A 19351-nucleotide genomic window follows, 5' to 3' on the forward strand; every position below is an offset into this window, starting at 1 on the left:
ATTGGCCTATGGATGAGATTTTACTCAGATCTATGTAAAGTTTCAATAGTTAAATCTAGTTTAAACTAGTGGGACACTGAAAAACATTAGACAAAATCCATAACATTTCAAAAGGGGTCCATTGTTAACACTTTCCAATTTCTAAACTACTGAGCAGATTTATGTGTAACAACAACAAAATGAGTCAGTGGTGTAATTTTGGTGGTGAAATATCATTCATCCTTAACAAAGGGATTTAAATCTCTGCATTAATTGAAAAAACCTCAGCACTCTTAATTATGGACCTGCTAATGATGCCTCCATGATATTATAATAAAATAATGACAATTAACATATTTATACAATACCTTTCATTCTGAAAGATTCCAAAGCAATCAGGGCTGGAAATTGCAAACCTCTAAGCACCCATTGGCTTTGATGGAAGTTGAGGGTTTACAATACCTCTTTGAGTTACTCAGCTCCTTGCAAAAATGGAGCTGGTTAGTGATCTCTTCACTCATTATTGAAATGCAGCTCTCTCAGGGTTTGAAACACAGTCACTATTTAACAGCAGGACAGAAAGTGACAAACAATATCCTATCCACTTGAGACTGCTGGGAGACTTTAGCTAGGGAAATCAGGGCACTGGGGTTAAATATCCACAGTATTAGGAAAAGTGCCATAGAATTTTTAATGACCCCAAGTTGTCAGGTATCCTGTTCATTATTCAGAAAAACAAACTCTCCAGCAGAAAAGTGGCCCCTAGCATCTTCCTTGGGGCATTGGTTACATACTGAGTCAGAGGAAATGGTGACACCTACTGCATCAGAAACATCATTCCAGGCTGCCCACTTCAGTTTCTTCAGAGATGTCCCATCCAAGTGCAGACTGTTTAGTTCGTGAATTCTAATACTATTGCTACAGGGTTTTGTTTGTTTTTTTCCTAAGAGTGCCTCAAGTTTACCTTTTCATTCAGTGACATTTTGGGCTTGGTACAGTACATATTAATGTTTCTATCCTAAATGTATTTTAATTTATAAAAGTTCTAGTCTTTATATTGTAGCATGAGTCACAGTGGCTATAATTTATGAAGTAATCAGCAGCTATGTATTTCTACAGTGCACACGAGGGAGTAGTTTTGGATTTTCATGGTGATACAATTGTGCACCCACTGGGTGGCCCATTTTCAAAAGAATATAGAAAGCTCATCTATTCCTGTCTGCAAGCAAGAGGGGTGGATTGTAGGTACCATTGGACAAAATAGCTTAACTACTTCATAAATCACATGATAAGATTACTGAGGAAATACCAGGTGCTTTCAACAACACTTTCACTGGATTTATTCATTGGTCTCGTTATTCACATCATTTTCACTGTTGTCCATATTCAGTCATGGACAGGGAAATGGGAGGGGAGAGGGAAACTGAAAAGAAGGGAATGAAGGGCAACACATGGGAAGAGATTGTGGATGTCTTTCAGAGCAGACCATAGGGTAATGCCTGGTAGATGTCATCATTCATACAGTTCTGAAAAAAAATGTTTATTCTATGCAAGTTAGTTTTGGGGACAATACACTAATGACTTACTTAGATACCACAGTGGTAAGTACAGTAAAAAAGCCTAGAACAGCTCGATAGAGCCTATTCATTTCATATTGAAAGTTAGCTAGCCTTTGATGAAACATTAAGCAGTTCTAACACAGAAGATTATAACAGCTTTGTTACATACCTGTCAAGGTTCCTCCCCCACTCTGAACTCTAGGGTACAGATGTGGGGACCTGCATGAAAAACCTCCTAAGCTTATCTTTACCAGCTTAGGTCAAAACTTCCCCAAGGTACAAAATATTCCACCCGTTGTCCTTGTACTGGCCGCTACCACCACCAAACTAATACTGGTTACTGGGGAAGAGCTGTTTGGACGCGTCCTTCCCCCCCAAAATACTTCCCAAAACATTGCACCCCACTTCCTGGACAAGGTTTAGTAAAAAGCCTCACCAATTTGCCTAGGTGACTACAGACCCAGACCCTTGGATCTTAAGAACAATGAACAATCCTCCCAACACTTGCACCCCCCCTTTCCTGGGAAATGTTGGATAAAAAGCCTCACCAATTTGCATAGGTGACCACAGACCCAAACCCTTGGATCTGAGAACAATGAAAAAGCATTCAGTGTTTTACAAGAAGACTTTTAATAAAAAATAGAAGTAAATAGAAATAAAGAAATCCCCCCTGTAAAATCAGGATGGTAGATATCTTACAGGGTAATTAGATTCAAAAACATAGAGAACCCCTCTAGGCAAAACCTTAAGTTACAAAAAAGATACATAGACAGAAATAAGAAAAGGAGTACTTGTGGCACCTTAGAGACTAACCAATTTATTAGAGCATAAGCTTTCGTGAGCTACAGCTCACTTCATCAGATGCATATCGTGGAAACTGCAGCAGACTTTATATATACACAGAGAATATGAAACAATACCTCCTCCCACCCCACTGTCCTGCTGGTAATAGCTTATCTAAAGTGATTATCAGGTGGGCCATTTCCAGCACAAATCCAGGTTTTCTCACCCTCCACCCCGCCACACAAATTCACTCTCCTTCTGGTGATAGCCCATCCAAAGTGACAACTCTTTACACAATGTGCATGACAATCAAGTTGGGCTATTTCCTGCACAAATGTGTGGGGGGGGTGGAGGATGAGAAAACCTGGATTTGTGCTGGAAATGGCCCACCTGATGATCACTTTAGATAAGCTATTACCAGCAGGACAGTGGGGTGGGAGGAGGTATTGTTTCATATTCTCTGTGTATATATAAAGTCTGCTGCAGTTTCCACGATATGCATCTGATGAAGTGAGCTGTAGCTCACGAAAGCTTATGCTCTAATAAATTGGTTAGTCTCTAAGGTGCCACAAGTACTCCTTTTCTTTTTGCGAATACAGACTAACACGGCTGTTACTCTGAAATAGACAGAAATAGTTACTCTATTCAGCACAATTCTTTTCTCAGCCATTTAAAGAAATCATAATCTAACACATACCTAGCTAGATTACTTACTAAAAGTTCTAAGACTCCATTCCTGGTCTATCCCCGGTAAAGACCAGCATATAGACAGACACAGACCCTTTGTTTCTCTCCCTCCTCCCAGCTTTTGAAAGTATCTTGTCTCCTCATTGGTCATTTTGGTCAGGTGCCAGCGAGGTTACCTTTAGCTTCTTAACCCTTTACAGGTGAGAGGAGCTTTCCCCTGGCCAGGAGGGATTTCAAAGGGGTTTACCCTTCCCTTTATATTTATGACAATACCTCAGGTCAGAAGTGAGTTTCTAGTGCCGTGACCGTTTATGGTGCTCAAGGATGGACTAAAGTTATCTGGGGCCAGGATCCAACAAAGTTGTGGGGCCCTGAGACACACATTTGCTCACCTTTTCATATTTACAATGGGACCTGGGAGTGAATCTGACTGAGTCATGCAGCCAGGACATCAACAGATTAGTAAAATGCTGGGAGAGTGGAAATCCTCATCTCTCAAGTACATGTTCCAATGTCCTTCTCCCAGCCCAGAAACACACTAAGAGGCAGATTCACAGCTAGCATAAATCAGTGTAGCTTCATTGAGTCTATTAGCTCTATTTACATTAGTTGAGAATCCAACTGCTTTTTCTTTCCGCTCACCCAGGCAGTCTTCATCTTTAGGTTTGTTTTGCATATGAATGCTTGTGTATGGCAGAAACCACACAACCCATGTTATAGTTAGACAAAAAGGAAACAAAGAGCTTTGTTCTGCAAACTGGTTCCCATTAGTCCAGCAACAGGAAAATCTTGATTAAATTGTAATTGAATTGACTGTCTAATAAAATGTGGGGCAATTAATTTTCCTTTTGTAGTTTATGTATTTTCAGAAGGGAATCAAGTGAATCAAATATCTATGGCATATTGTTGATGATTCCCTAGTCAATGGATATGGTTTAATAATTTAACTTTTATTTAAAAAACAAACACTTTATCAAGCTTTAGTTGAACTTAATCAGTTATTAAATATAGTTCTTGACTGAGAAGTAATTGACTATTGAATGGCTTTGTACAGTTAACTGTTATTGGATTTTCAGGAATTTAGTTTCATTTGGCTGGGCTATCCCTTCCAGTAGTTTTAGGAGATACAATTAGTGTTCCTATCAGTATTTTAACAGACTCAGTATTCTGGGAATTACAAAGTAATCGTTTTTATGATGGAGCAGCCACAGGGAGATGTGATTATATTCAAAATATTAACAATGAAGAAATTCAGATCTCCCTTGCTGCAGAGTAAGGCCATTGAACTACTTTCAGTGGACATGGAGAACAATTGATCAGTGTCCTCTTTAAAACAGCCATTAACATATTCAAAGACTTATCAGCCATCATTTTTTCTCAAGATTAAACATGCCCCATTTTTTTAACCTTTCCTCTTAGGTCAGGTTTTCTAAACCTTTTATTGTTTGTGTTGCTTCCCTCTGGACTCTCGCCAATTGATCCACATCTTTCGTAAAGTGTGGCACCCAAAACTGGACGTAAAAATCCAGCTGATGCTTCACCAGTGCCAAGCAGAGCAGAATAATTACCTCCCATGTCTTACATACAGCACATCTTATAAATACACCCTAGAATGATATTAGCCCTTTTTTGCAACTACATCATATTATTGGCTCATATTCAATTTGTGATCCAATATAACCCCCAGATCCTTTACAGCAGTACTATTGACTAGCCAGTTATTTCCCATTTTGTAGTTGTGCATATGATTTTTCCTTCCTAAATGCTGTACTTTGCACTTGTCTTTATTGGATTTCATCTTATTGATTTCAGAGCAATTCTCCAATTTATCAAGATAATTTTTAATTTGAATCCTGACCTCCAAAATGCCAACACTTCCCAGCTTGGTGTCACCCGTAAATTTTATAAGCATACTCTACACTCCATTATCCAAGTCATTAATGAAAATATTGAATAGAACTGGACCCAGGACAGACCACTGCAGGACCTCAATAGCTACTTTCCCCCCCCAGTTTGACAACAAACCATTGGTAACTGAGTGCACATCCAGTTTTGCATTCACTTTATACAGGTAGTCCTTGGATTTATGACACAATTGGTTCCTTACAATTGCGTCGTAAGTTGAAACGTTGTAACTTGGAACCGCAATCTACTCCATTGCGGGATGAGCGTCGTAAACTCGAAACCTATAGTTGTAAGTCGAATCAGGATGTCAATCTAGAAGTCGAACGGCACTTACAACGTCAAATGTCGTAAGTCAGAGGACTGCCTGTACTAATTTAATCTAGACCACACTTCCCTACTTTGCTTTGAGAATGTCATGTGGAACTGTGTCAATAGCCTTACTAAAATCAAGAAATGCCAGGTCTACAGCTTCAGAGTCCCATGATGTGCTGCCTTCCCGCAAGCATTGTACATTCTGACTTTACAGATGCCAAGTCCCTTACACCTTGATGTGCTCAGAATACAAATGCTGAGCCATGGCACTGCACTGCCATCAGATGGCCACAGCAGTTGAGTCCATCTATTTATTTCTTAACTGCTTTTGGTTTCTAAGAGTGTACTATATATATATATGTTCAAAGTTGCAATTATGTAATTAGAAAATAGCCTGTAATAGCTCCAAAGGAAACAACTAGTTAAATGTATAACTAGACAATACTCCCACGTCTATTTCCAGAACAGTGGTAGATTTTTAACTGACGCACAGGTGAACTCTGTTTCAGTGGTTCGAATGGCATCATTTTAATATAATTTTGTTTTTCATTTTTGCACGACACCCACTCATAACATTAATGTGAAATGAAGACCTGTGTAGTGCCATTAGTTTTGCCCTTCCGACTATATTTTTGTTACCCCACTCCAACCATCCCCGTTTGGTTTTAGCTTGTTTAGACCAGATGCCTCATCATCCTTTTCACTAACCAGCACAAACGAGAATGGGGGAATATTTAGATTTGCTCATTAAAGTTCTATTTGTGCAACAGTTCTAGTTCCAACTCCTCAATGTCTGTCAATTCATGTTTTTTTTGGATTTTGGTGAATCTTGTCAGACTATATGTTAGCATGATTTCAAGTCCTTTAGTGGTATTTACTGCATTCAATACAATTATGATGAGAATGGAATAAATCATTAGACAAACAAAAACATCTTTTAAAGTGTTTTCAGTTTAAATTTAAAATCATATATATTTAAACCAGATTCTTTTAAATGGAAATTGCAGAGATCTAGCTGCATATCCCAAGATAAGAGTGTTATAACGAAACTATTAATCACATTCACATTCTTTTGGTTTTTATTCAGACACACGTAAAAGAAGGTGATGGAGAGATTTTTTAGTGAAACCTACCTGTTAGTAAGGCTTACTGTTACTGATGCCTCCAAAGTATCCTGGGGAATGAGCTAGACTATCAATGATCTTTCTATCTTATGCTGCCTAGGATCTAATGTCTTCTATTTTCTTTCATTATCGCCATTTCAGGCTAATTGTTCATTGGGATTCAAGTTAAGCTTTGAATATTACAACAAATCATTTTGGGTCACTTCAAAAATAATACACAAAAATAAATAAATTAAAAGTATTCCAAGTATGGGCTCTGATCCCAAGAGGAGGTGAGCACATGGAGCTCCCACTGCATTCAAGCTGCCAGCTCTGACATTTAAAAGATCTGGGTTACTAGAAGAATGCCTTTCTGATTCCATACCTTTGCAGTTGTGTTCAGCAATGACACTCAGGTTGGAGAAAATAGGCATTGCAAGTGATCAGAACCTCAGGAACAGGCCCGTAAGTCCAAGAACTGAATCGGGTTACTGTTTCACTGGTCTTCCATGGGGGGGGTGGGGGTAGACTCTCCTCTGCATACACAATGATCAGTGTAGCTACTTTTGCATCATCATGTCCCCTGTGAGTACGAGGCCAGTAGCCTACCGACCCAGAGAACAAAAGCTAGTCCTTGTCTGCTGAAGTCGCCTCTGAATCTTGACAAGAGATCAGGTCATTCATCAGTTTAGCTGGGATGGCCGCTCAGATGTTCAATACGTATCTCTAGAATAAAACTGTTTGTACTACTATCACTTACCTTGGAAAAATGGGCACTGCTGTATATTCAAATTTAAAGTCAGCTGTTACTTTAGATTTACACTTGCATCCTTTTTTCCCCCCTTCATTTAATTTTCTGTATGTCAGCAACATCTAGCATAAGATCCTGCAAAAGTAAACACCTACACACACAGTGACCTACTTAGAAATTACACGCTGGCTTGCACGTAGGCATAAAGAAGGTTTTTTTTAAAAAAAATCACATTTAAATGCTGTAATTTACAACTTTAGGGCTTTGAGTGGCATACTGCAAGGAGGTGATGCATGATAGCCACACCCCCAAATTTTATTCCATTTGAATTTACAGAGTTTTCTTTTAAACTTCAAAGGCTCGGTTGTGCCAACAGATTGAGGCAGAATGTCCTCTTGATTTAAATGGGGAATCTTGCTTTAAAAGTGATGGCATTGATAAGGTCCCAAGTTCTCAATTCCACAGCTTAGCAACTAAAAATGCATCCCCATTAACATTTAAAACTCAGCAAATTACAACTTTATCCAAGACTTTGTTCAACATCCCCTACATACAAAGAACCCAAAGACTTATTACATTGAATGCATTCTGTTTATTTAAGAAGGAAGATCTCAAGTGAGTGCCCATTACAGGAGGCATCTCTCATAATGTACAATAAAATCAACCATTGCTTCCAGCAGAATACAAAAATACACATCTCAGTGACTTCCATACAATAATAAATATGTAATCATGCATCCGACAATAAAAAGGCACAGAAAACTGGTCACTTAGTAGTCATAAAAATTACTAACTATATTAACAAAGCCACCTGAATTATCTGTACAAGGAAATGTAACAATATATTCCAAAGGTGAAAACACATAAACCATCTTTAAAATAGTATATGCAATAAATACCTCAACTGTTTTATATATTAAAAATAAAACTGTGCCATTGTAAACAGTATGTAAACAAACAAAACTCACTGTTCCTTACCATTATTAAAAGGAAATAAAGCCAAAAGTTACAACCCTGCTCTGTTAGATATATTTCATTGGCAAGTTTTTCAGGCAGTTTAAAGTTGTACTCTTTTCTGCAGCAAACAGAGCCCACTGTGTGTCTTATTCTTAGAAATAAGTACTACAGCATTACTGTGTTTCAAAACTGACCACCTGAAATGTAGCAGGTCCTTAAATATCAACAAGATTGTCAAAACTGAAACTTAAGAAAAGCAATTTTTCTAGTGTTATGGACAAAAGTAACTGAATTATATGAAATATTATAGCATCAATAAAACTTAGTCACCTATATAACACCGTCCATCCACAGATCTCAGAGTGCTTTACAAAGGTGGGTAAGCATTATTATCCCCATTTTACAGAAGGAGAAACTGAGGCACAGCGTGGTTAAGTGACTTGCCCAAGGTTATACAGGAAGTCAATGGCAGAGAGCTAGGAATATAATACAGGGCTCCCAACTCCCAGTCTGGTGCTCTATCCACTGTACTATACTTCCTCATTCCCTATATATTCTTAGTTTGGGATTTAATTTATGTCATGTGCTTTAGGACAATGAGTATGGAGCCCTGCACTCACAGTTCCCACGTATAATTACAGAAAGATAAGGAAGATGTGTAGGAGAGTCATCTGCTCACTTAGCCCAGAATCTGCTCCCACTGAAGGAAATGGGAGTTTTTCTATTGACAACAGTGGGGGCACGATTGAATCTAGCCTTAGTAAGTCTCTGCACTAGCCTAGCGGTCAGCCCTTGCAGGCCTGATTGCAGAATCAAGGCCTTTATGTTTAGTCTTTTGGGGTCTGATCCTTCAAGTAACAAGCAGACAAAACTTCCAGGACGCTCAACCAGGGTGGCAGAGCAGGTCGTTTTCCAACATCATTTTTATCAAGGAGGTGGAAGGGTGCAAACAAAAAACCTAAAGAACTCTGAACCTAAATAATTTTCCCTTGGAAAAGAATCATCAGGGAAGAAGTGACATACTGTATAAATGCCTTTAGAATATCTCGGCCAAAGGAAAATGTTTAGCTTCTCAGTTCTTCAGCTTTTGATAACACTGGTACAGAGTCATAATTTTAAGCACCCTATTGTATCCCTGGGAGGTTCTTCACCAGTGATTATCTGTGACAGACAGACACTGATCTTTTTCAGATGTGCATATGCCAAAGCGCATGTAGTTCTTATCTGAAATGAATATATTTAGGTCTAGATTAAGGTATTAAATGTAGGAAGGTATTTTTATGTTGATGTTTCACAATAGAACATCTTTTCATGGCAAGCAGTGAGAGGCATCCACCTAAAGTATACACAAGTTCATATATCCCCTTAGAAGGGATTCAGGAAGCACTTCATTATTGTATTTCTATTCTACTAGTGCATATCAAGGGCCTGATCCGTCAGTCGTTATGTTAGCAGTTCCATTCACTTTAATTGGTTGCTGCATTTGGCCCCTCCACTGCATACTTATGTAATACATTTTTATTTATCTGAAGAGAAAAGAAAAAATGCCACTTTAGGATTAAGAGGTTAACACAACCCACGTCTTAGTTATAATTTTAAATTAGTGTATTTTTGACCCCCACAAAAAAAGTTTTTAAAGTGTCTAATTGAAAATCTACAAAAGTCAAGAAACAAAGTGAACTATAAAAAGAAAGGAGTACTAGTGGCAACTTAGACAGTAACCTGAACTATATGATATCTGGGAGTGTGAAAATTTAATGAGACAAAATAATTTTTCTGTCTCCCTCACCAGTAGGCCATATATGTGGGGGGAAGAAGAAGAAATGTGATCTTTTTAAATGCAGATCCTACATTAATTTTTACACATTTTAGAAAAAATGTATTAAAATTCATTATTAATTTTCTTAGGTGTATTAAAGGAACAGAACAATAAAAAAACGTGAATGCTCTAAAATGCATACATTCCTACCTGTGCTGTATTTTGCAGGTTCGATAGAAAAATCCAAAAAATAACTGTAGAGTTCACATTGGGAAAAATAAATATATTTCACTTATTAAAAAAATCACACGAGGAAAACAGCTCAAGCACAAAACTTTCAAACGGGGGAGGTCAAATCCTGGCCCCATTCAAGTCAACGGCAAAACTCCCATTAACTTTAATAGGACCAGGATTTCACGCAGAATCTTTAAGGATTCTTTAGATGGCAACAACCAAAAACCCTGCTATTGCATCATATACATTATACATATTTAAAATATTCATTAGCATCTGTAAACATCTTGAACAAACATTAAGTAATTTCTGCAATTCATCTGATTTAAAAATACTACTATGAAAAATCCATCTTTAGTATTGGATATACACCTCTACCCCGATAGAACACTGTCCTCGGGAGCCAAAAAATCTTACCACGTTATAGGTGAAACTGCGTTATATCGAACTTGCTTTGATCCACCAGAGCGTGCAGCCCACCCCCCCGGAGTGCTGATTTACCGCATTATATCCAAATTCATGTTATATCAGGTCACGTTATATCGGGGTAGAGGTGTATTTTAAGTTTTCCTGCACAGGGGTTAGAATCATTACACACACACACACACACAGTATGTATGTAAACATACACTCTTGCTTACACAATATATATTATCCACATGTATACACATACCATGGACAATATAAATATGTATATGCCTATGTAATTTAAGTTTGCAGACTCTAATGTTCACCAATTTGATACCTATTTTTATTCGAGGAATGATTTCTATTTGCATTGAGCTGGTACACCCTGATCCTGTGAAGACTTGTGTAAATGCTTAGCTTTAAACACATGAACAGTCTCAGTTTAAAGCTAAGGACATGCATAGGAATTTGTAGACTCAGAGTCTCATTTTGCATGATGTTTGCAAAGATATTGAATTTTCCTATATATAACAAATTGTAGAGCAGTTTGGCATGTTCACACCAATAAGATTTCTGAAAGAGCTTTGATTCAACAAAAGTGTCCAGGACATTCACAATATATCTGTGGATAAAACAGCATAAAGCAAGTTGGATTGTTCTACTTGCCAATTAATATATTCAACTCCCTCCACCTCATTTGTAAGTCAGGTCATACTTTCAATCTCTAATATAACTAGAAGCATTTCAACTATATGATGATTTCATAAAACATTTTAGCAGATTTTATTAACTATGGGATTTATCCTGCAACTCTTACGTATGGACTAGTAGTCCTTATTCATGCAAGTAGTCAAACATTACTAAAAATAAAAACAGAATAACTTCACGATTAAAGGCTGAAGCCAACAGGAACAGACTTCATTTGGACTGCCAGTTTTAAGGACAGTTGCAGGATTGGGCGCTACTTGCACATTTGTTTGGTGGGTGGTGGTTTTTATTATTGTGTTTGCAGTATGGATAATAAAAGAATCTATGCTAACTGTCCAAACAACTTCAATGAATAGATATTGAATAGCAGCTGTGTGGGGAAAGGAATACAACAATGGTGTTCAAATGTAGTCAGAATCTGATAGTGATATTTAAATCATCAGGATGATTTAAATTAACATGATTACTACAATTTTAATGATTTATTCCTCAATTTTTGTTTGGCAATCACCTTTTTTGGTAGCCACTGTATATATAGGTGGGAACAAGAGAAAGCAATCTAATTAAAAAACAAATACGAAATGCAGAAACTAAACTGACAGGTTTCAGAGTAGCAGCTGTGTTAGTCTGTATCCGCAAAAAGAAAAGGAGGACTTGTGGCACCTTAGAGACTAACAAATTTATTACAGCATAAGCTTTCGTGAGCTACAGCTCACTTCATCGTATGCATTTTAAGCACGAAAGCTTATGCTCAAGTAAATTGGTTAGTCTCTAAGGTGCCACAAGTACTCCTTTTCTTTAAACTATTTCTACTACATTAGATGTCTTTAATGGGACATCTGAAGAAGTTTAAGGTGCCACCGGACTCCTTGTTGTTTTAATGGGAATATAATTGTGATAAACATTTACAGCCTAGCATTAAAAACAAAACAAACAAAAAACGGTATCTTCTCCTCAAGGCGTACTATGAAAGTTAGTTGAAGGGTTTGTGCTCTGGGTGATTTAAGAGATCATCTGGTCCTGAGTGAACTTTACTGCTTAATTCTCTTTACTGCATTGCTGTCCTTAGGCATACGCGGCTGCGTAGGGCACCCACCACAGCTGGCTGCTGCAGCCTGCTGAGTCTTCCTCCGGAGGGGATCTAGTACTTAAAAGTGAGGTTTCAGAGTAACAGCCGTGTTAGTCTGTATTCGCAAAAAGAAAAGGAGTACTTGTGGCACCTTAGAGACTAACCAATTTATTTGAGCATAAGCTTTCGTGAGCTACAGCTCACTTCATCAGATGCATACTGTGGAAAATACAGAAGATGTTTGTTTTTATACACACAAATCATGAAAAAATGGGTGTTTATCACTACAAAAGGTTTTCTCTCCCCCCACCCCACTTTCCTGCTGGTAATAGCTTATTGTTTTGTGTGTATAAAAACAAACATCTTCTGTATTTTGAATTCAACAGTATGCATCCGTTGAAGTGAGCTGTAGCTCATGAAAGCTTATCTCAAATAAATTGGTTAGTCTCTACGGTGCCACAAGTACTCCTTTTCTTTTTACTTAAAAGTGAAAAAGCCTTCCAGCCTGCCAGACGTATTAGCACAACACTGAAAGAGCCATTCAAGTGGTAATGAAGCCATTTAACAGGCATTTGCCAAGCCCCAGGTATATACTGTCAGTTTCTGAATTTACTGATAAAAAACAGTTGTGCATTACTGTAATATTTACTCAAAACATGTTAAAATTTGTTTTAAAAATATTTCATTAGTTTGTTGTTGAAGATTACAAAATCACATCTCTAAAAAATCCTTGCATAGATTTTTAGATGCACAAATCTGAGTATTCATCTTTAGCCTTAAATGCTTGGATCTTCAGACATATAGTTTTTTAAATAAATCCTTCAAAAGGCTACCCGTATCTAAAATACACATGCGAGCCCGAGCTGCCGTCGGGTATAGGGGCACCAGTTTTATAATACTGCATAGGGACTCATAAATCCTAGGACGGACCTGAATACAACAGTTAAGAATGTTAGCAAGCTGTATACTCAACTCTTCAGGAGAAGGACAATATTTTAATCAACAAGTTATTTTCCTGAGGCTGTGACACATTAAGATGCCTGGGATTTTAACAATGAGTGCTGTTAAATAATTTAGCTAAACCTCCTTGTGTTGTTTTGGGGCCTAGTCCTACACTTCCTGTACCAGCAGAACTAACTTTGGCTTCAACAGGAGGTTTGCCTGTGCTAGGACTGTGCCACCTAGTTCTATTAATTTTAAATAAATGTCTGCTTTTACTTAACATTTTGCTCACGTTATTTAACTGATTCGTGGACTGCCATTATGGATTAAGACATGAGGCTTCTGGTTCTAGATCAGACAGAGGCATTAAGCTGATGTTTCTGGTTTTTCAAATTCAATCCTGAGAGTTGCCAAGAGTGGGCATTCCTCACCTCTCAAAAGTTACTCAGTGCCTCGTAGGCTCAAATGAAGCTAAGGTTTTCGTAACAGCAAATCCCATTTATTGTGACTATAATCCCCAGCCGTAAACATTATTTCTGCTGTGTGACAAGAACTCTCCCCTCACCCCTGCTAAACACACCAACTTACAAACAAACTAAATGACCAGATAGATAGTTTGCCTGCTCTAGGAAGGTTCAGTGTTCTAGCCTTCCCAGGCTTCTAAGTACATAATATGAGTGTGTGTGGATAAACTAAGTAACTGTTTCAAGGTTCAGACACAGATCAACTGTTTGAGGGAGAGTAGCGTTTGTCTGGGAAAATGATGATTTTATCATATATATGGCCAAATTTTCCAGTGTGTGTTTTAAGCATTTAGCCAATTTGACATAGGAAATACTCAGATACTACAATGAAGGGTGCCAGTACAAAACCCTAAGATAGCTAGATAACTAGAAGGTAAAGCCTGTTGCACACACAAATATAGAGACACAAAATTCTGAGAGTCTAGGGTAACTGGAAATAAGTGTTTTGTGTGTGCACCTGCATGCCTGAACACTTCCTTACACATGCTAAATATCATTTTTTTCAAGATGTCCAAAGAAAAGCATATATTCTCACAATTGCCTACTGATCACCCCCAGACCCCTGATCACCAACATACACATTCTCTTTAATTTATCTTTTCATCTGAACCATGGCACAGTAAACAGCCTCCAAGAGTTTTCCTGAACCCCCTCATTCACACAAGCAGTTGCCTCTGTAACCAAAATGAAAATTAGTCTCAAGCAAACCCTACTTCCACAGATATTGAGAGGAAAATGTTATTTACCTTAAAATGTTAATAATTTGTTCCTTCTGAATTGCTATTAAAAGGATGCTATAGAATAATAATTATACTAAAAACAACAACAAGGATTTTAACATTCTAATTTATTCCTTATTGTTCAGATTCATTATTTATTTCTGCATTTCTCTCAGCTTTCACAATGAAAACAGACTCATCAGTTTCACTTTTGCTTTTAGTCCATTTCATGTCAGGTTCATTTTCCTGTTCCCATGCTCTAGCCCAAAGCTGATATGTTTGGGTTGCAAACACTACTTTTGAATAAGGATTTGTTTCCATCAGAATAAAAAAAAAAAACATAGAAACATTTCTACTGGTCTTAGGTTTTGTAAAATATTGTTTTAATTTTATTTTAAAGAATATTTTTGACCCTGTGTGTGCCCATTCCAATTTCTTACAGATATTAGTTTGTTTTTAACCTCTGAAATATTTGTTCCAGAAAAAGACCTAAGAGACTAACCCTTACCTACTTTACCTATTAGAAATGTAAAAACATCTCATTGTTTTCACAAAAAGAACAGGAGGACTTGTGGCACCTTAGAGACTAACAAATTTATGAGAGCATAAGCTTTCGTAGGCTACAGCCCCCTTCATCGGATGGAACATATAGTAAGATATATATACATACACACACACACAGATAAGTTGGAAGTTACCATACCAACTGTGAGAGGCTCTGTCTATCTATATCTTACTATATGTTCCATTCTATGCATCCGATGAAGGGGGCTGTAGCCCATGAAAGCTTATGCTCTAATAAATGTGTTAGTCTCTAAGGTGCCACGAGTCCTCCTGTTCTTTTTGCGGATACAGACTATCACAGCTGATACTCTGAAACCTGTCATTGTTTTCAGTACTTTAAAAACCACCATAAGTGATCATAGGGGTTTCTTTCTAAAAAATATGCTGCAATCGGGAGAAATGTTAGTTGCTGCTGGAACAGACATGTCTAAAGAGCAGCAGGTCAAAAACTATCCCCAGTTGGGTCTGTGCAAGTATAACTAAGGGCAGAATTTGATCCCCTATATTATTATAAGTATGAACCAACCCCTGCAGCCCTTACTCAGATGTGTAATACTTACGTAAACAGTCTCATAGAAAGCCACAGGACTGCTTTTATAAGGACTGCTCACATCAATCAGGGTTTCAAGATCAGGTCTAATTTCAGATCAGAGTTACATTATTCTACTGTATATTGTTTTATACGGATTTTTATTATTTTAAAAATTATATTTGTCACTTTGGGCTATGTGTTATTTTTAGATTTATAAAAAGTTAATGGTAAACTAATTTCAAATCAAATATACACTCTGGGACTTTGTGTACAACCATATAATACACAGTACGTTTCATTAACTCAGCTGTTGTCACATACAGGTAACATTGGTTTTAATGAAAGTGCACTTCTGCGATTACTTAGCTTCCCAGGCCCCTGTTCTCATTTGGGTATGCAGTAGTATTTGGCCCAGATTTTTGCCAAACAGCTTCTTTTTTAGGCACCTAAATAAGTGGCCAGATTTAAAAGTGCTCAACTTCTACTTAGACACTTATGATGGAATCCTGGTCCCAATCCCACCATCTTCAATGGGGCCAGGATTTCGTCTCTAAGATAGCTGGACAGCTCAGTGGAAGCTGACAGGCAAAATCAATCTGCTTCATTTAGGTTCCTAAGGCTACATCTACACTACAGCTGGGATCGACGCTCTGACATCGATCCACCGGCTGTTGATTTAGTGGATCTAGTGAAGACCAGCCAAATCGACAGCAGATCGTTCTCCAATCGACCCCTGTACTCTACCCCGAAGAGAAGAGTAAGGTAGGTCGACAGGAGAATTTCGTTATTCACATAGCTGGAGTTGCATAGCCTAGGTTGACTTATTGTGGTAGTGTAGACATAGCCTAAGTGGGAGCTCAGGACTTTTGAAAATCTGGCCCATTGTGTTTAAGCACCCTACTTGTTGGAAATATTAAAGCACAACTGCACGATCACTTAGGTGCACAAACGTCAGTATTTTTGCCAATTTAGCCAAAGATGTTAAGTGTTTGAATGTCATTGATGAGGGTGATAATGTTCTATTTTTCTGGGCTGTGAATGGATGAAATACATCTTTTGTTGTAAAATTTAGCATAGCAATACACGTGAAAGTTTAACACTTGGTGAAACCTGCCTGTAAGTGCTGGAATTATTAAAATCCTACATGTCTGATGGTTTTACTTCTCCTTTTTTGGCTGTTTTGTCCTTTACCACATTCATTTTTAAAACAAATGAATTTGTACTTAAGTGCCTACTGTTACAGCCTGTAATTCAATAATTCAAAAGAAGAATAGGAGCCTCTTCTTATTCCTACTGAAATTAATGGGAGTTTTGTCACTGACTTCAGTGGGTTGCAGGGTTGGACCTGGGAATTCTAGAAAATCTTTTGTGAGAGTAAAGATGGGAAGCTTTCCAAGTGCAATATAATTTCTGAGAAATAAACTGGGCTTCTGTATGGCAGAAATGAGCATTTCAAGTACATAAGCAAACCATTAACAGAGCTATTAAACATAACACAACAGCAGTAGAAAAGAACTAGAAAATGCATTTTTGTATAAAATATCCAATTCCACACTATATCCCATAGATAGATAAATACACAAATTTATACAACCGGTGAAGACCTTCTATTGATGATTATCAAGTGATACTTTATAATATTATCAACATTGCTGATAGCAGTATCAGGTTTTTATCTATAAAAGTATACCAGCCAAATTTTAATTCCTACCCAAACTCCTCAATTATCTCAAGTCACCAAAAAAACCAGCTAATTATTTTACTCAAGCCAACAATATAGTCATGTACAATTCCTGAAAACATTAAAATCTTTGCAGCTTAAATGAGCAGCATTTTGATATAAAAATCATACCCCCAAATTTATAACCTGTTAGTAAAGAATCAGCAAAAGGAGGATCTTGTTGTATAAATGTAACACAGTATAATGCAGTAGTGAGATATTTATCCTACTTGGGAGAAAGAAGAAAAACTCCATATAACTCTCTGTGGCTTTGAATTACTCACCCATGAATGATCAGCTAATTCCCTGGTTGTAAGATAAATATATTACTCCAACTCATTTATCCTCAACAATATATATATCTCACATAACTGAAACTTTGACAAATATCAACACTTTTTACACCACTAGTTACTAGTTACCAGAACTGTCAAACAAATGAAGGAGCCTAATACTTAGAGGTACAGATATAGCTATGAATAAACAGTGGTAAACATTAATAGTGCAATCATAAACATTAGGAATCAAGCAAAATAGATTCTCTTTCCTTTTTGTCTTTCATGTCCAATTGGCATTATCTATGTACAATATATTTTCTTAAATACATTTTTGAAAGTAACACTACTGTACTTTCTGTTATGTCTGGGTTTATATATTAATTTACCATTCAGTGTGAAACTGGTTATCTGTCAACCTGCCAGAAGGCAGGGCTATGATACAATGACAGAACACAGACAATCTTTACCAGGATACCTTGTGAAAAAAAGTACGTGTCTCATGTGGGTAGTGTGCAGTTTTCATAAGGTGAATTGGCATTATTTAATCCAGTTAAAAAGTATAAACTGGCAGATTACATATTTGTATAGACAAAATATCAGAGAATGCAGAGAAATCCACAAAAATGGAATAGGAGCATTATATTTGAAAATAATAATTCTTGTTTGCATTAAAATGATACGTTTTAGTGCACATTAGCTATAATGATACTCCTTCTCCAGAGCACAAGAGGCTGAGAGAACTATTATGTTGAAATAGACACAGTTCAGCTGGGGTTTTTTTATTACTGATTTTCTCTTCCCCCTTAAGTGTAAAATCTTTTCCTTTTAAACAGAAGTGTACTGGGGAGTAGATGGGGGGCAGGGGGAGGGTTTTACATGAAAAAAGTAGAAAGGGGAAAATGCACAAAAATAGAGTGAAAAGAAAAAAATATAACAATTTCACATTTTTGCACATATTTCCCCCCTTACAATACCGTAAAAACGAATACCATTTGCATTTGTGATTTCAACAGACTTTTTTAAAGAAGGCATTTTGTATTATAAAGGCAGCACATGTACCATCTGAAAAAGTGGTTGCTACAATAGTTGAATGCAAGAAAGTAGAAAACATTATACAAAAAACAAACCCTGATTTTAAGATAATATATCTGCCCATGACAATCTACTACCGTTTTAACATGCATGTCTCCCTTTCCTCCTTCTAAGTAGTATAACCAGGTCATCTGAACAAATACTGTCACTTCCATTTTAATAACAACTGCCCTGTTTTGCCTTGCACATATTTTGCAATGGGGCAGAAGAGAGTTGTCTACATTTAGAAGCAGAAGAGTCATCTTAAGTGTATTAAATCATGTTTTTGTTTCCCCCAGTGGGGTTTTATTTTTACTTTTTTGGTTATAGTATTACTTGACACAAGATTTCAACTGTCATGAGTCAGATCCCCCCAAAATCATATTGGTAAAAAAAATTGAGTTTTTTAAAAATAATAGTTTTGGGGAATCTCTTCATTTTCCTTCTGCTTTCTGAGCCCTTTAAGTACATGTTTTCAACCTTTTCTCCATAGCCATGAGGACCTGAAATTCACTTAAAAAAAAGGACTCCAGGAGCTGGGGCTTTAACAAAAAACACTAAATATTTCAAAAGTTGCTATAAAATCATAAATTAGTAACATTGTGTTTAAAAAGTACTTCCTGCAGAAAATCGACATAGGTAAACAACATTATAGACTTATGCCTTCAGTAAAAAGATTCCTTAGTTATTTTTGTTCTACTCATCAATGCATTTGGAACTGATATGAAATACATTTTTAAGTCATAGTTTCCTATAAAATTTGCTCTCCTGGACCTCTGTCAAATAA

General features: G+C 37.1%; 1 protein-coding gene across 4 annotated transcripts in view; it reads left to right on the top strand.

Annotated features, from left to right (window-relative positions):
* The window catches only part of LOC144930647 (uncharacterized), a 39578-nt gene that overhangs the window by 8732 nt on the left and 11495 nt on the right, over positions 1-19351 (top strand). For all 4 annotated transcript variants that reach the window (XR_013635913.1, XR_013635911.1, XM_078853162.1 and 1 more), the window contains exon 3: positions 16105-16257. Coding sequence is in view for 2 of the 4 variants with exons in the window: in XM_078853162.1 (XP_078709288.1) it covers positions 16105-16257 (153 nt within the window). In the remaining 2 variants the exon portion in view is untranslated. The remainder of the gene's footprint in view (positions 1-16104; positions 16258-19351) is intronic.

This window comes from Lepidochelys kempii, chromosome 1, assembly GCF_965140285.1.
Source record: "Lepidochelys kempii isolate rLepKem1 chromosome 1, rLepKem1.hap1, whole genome shotgun sequence".
Taxonomy (NCBI): Eukaryota; Metazoa; Chordata; order Testudines; family Cheloniidae; genus Lepidochelys; species Lepidochelys kempii.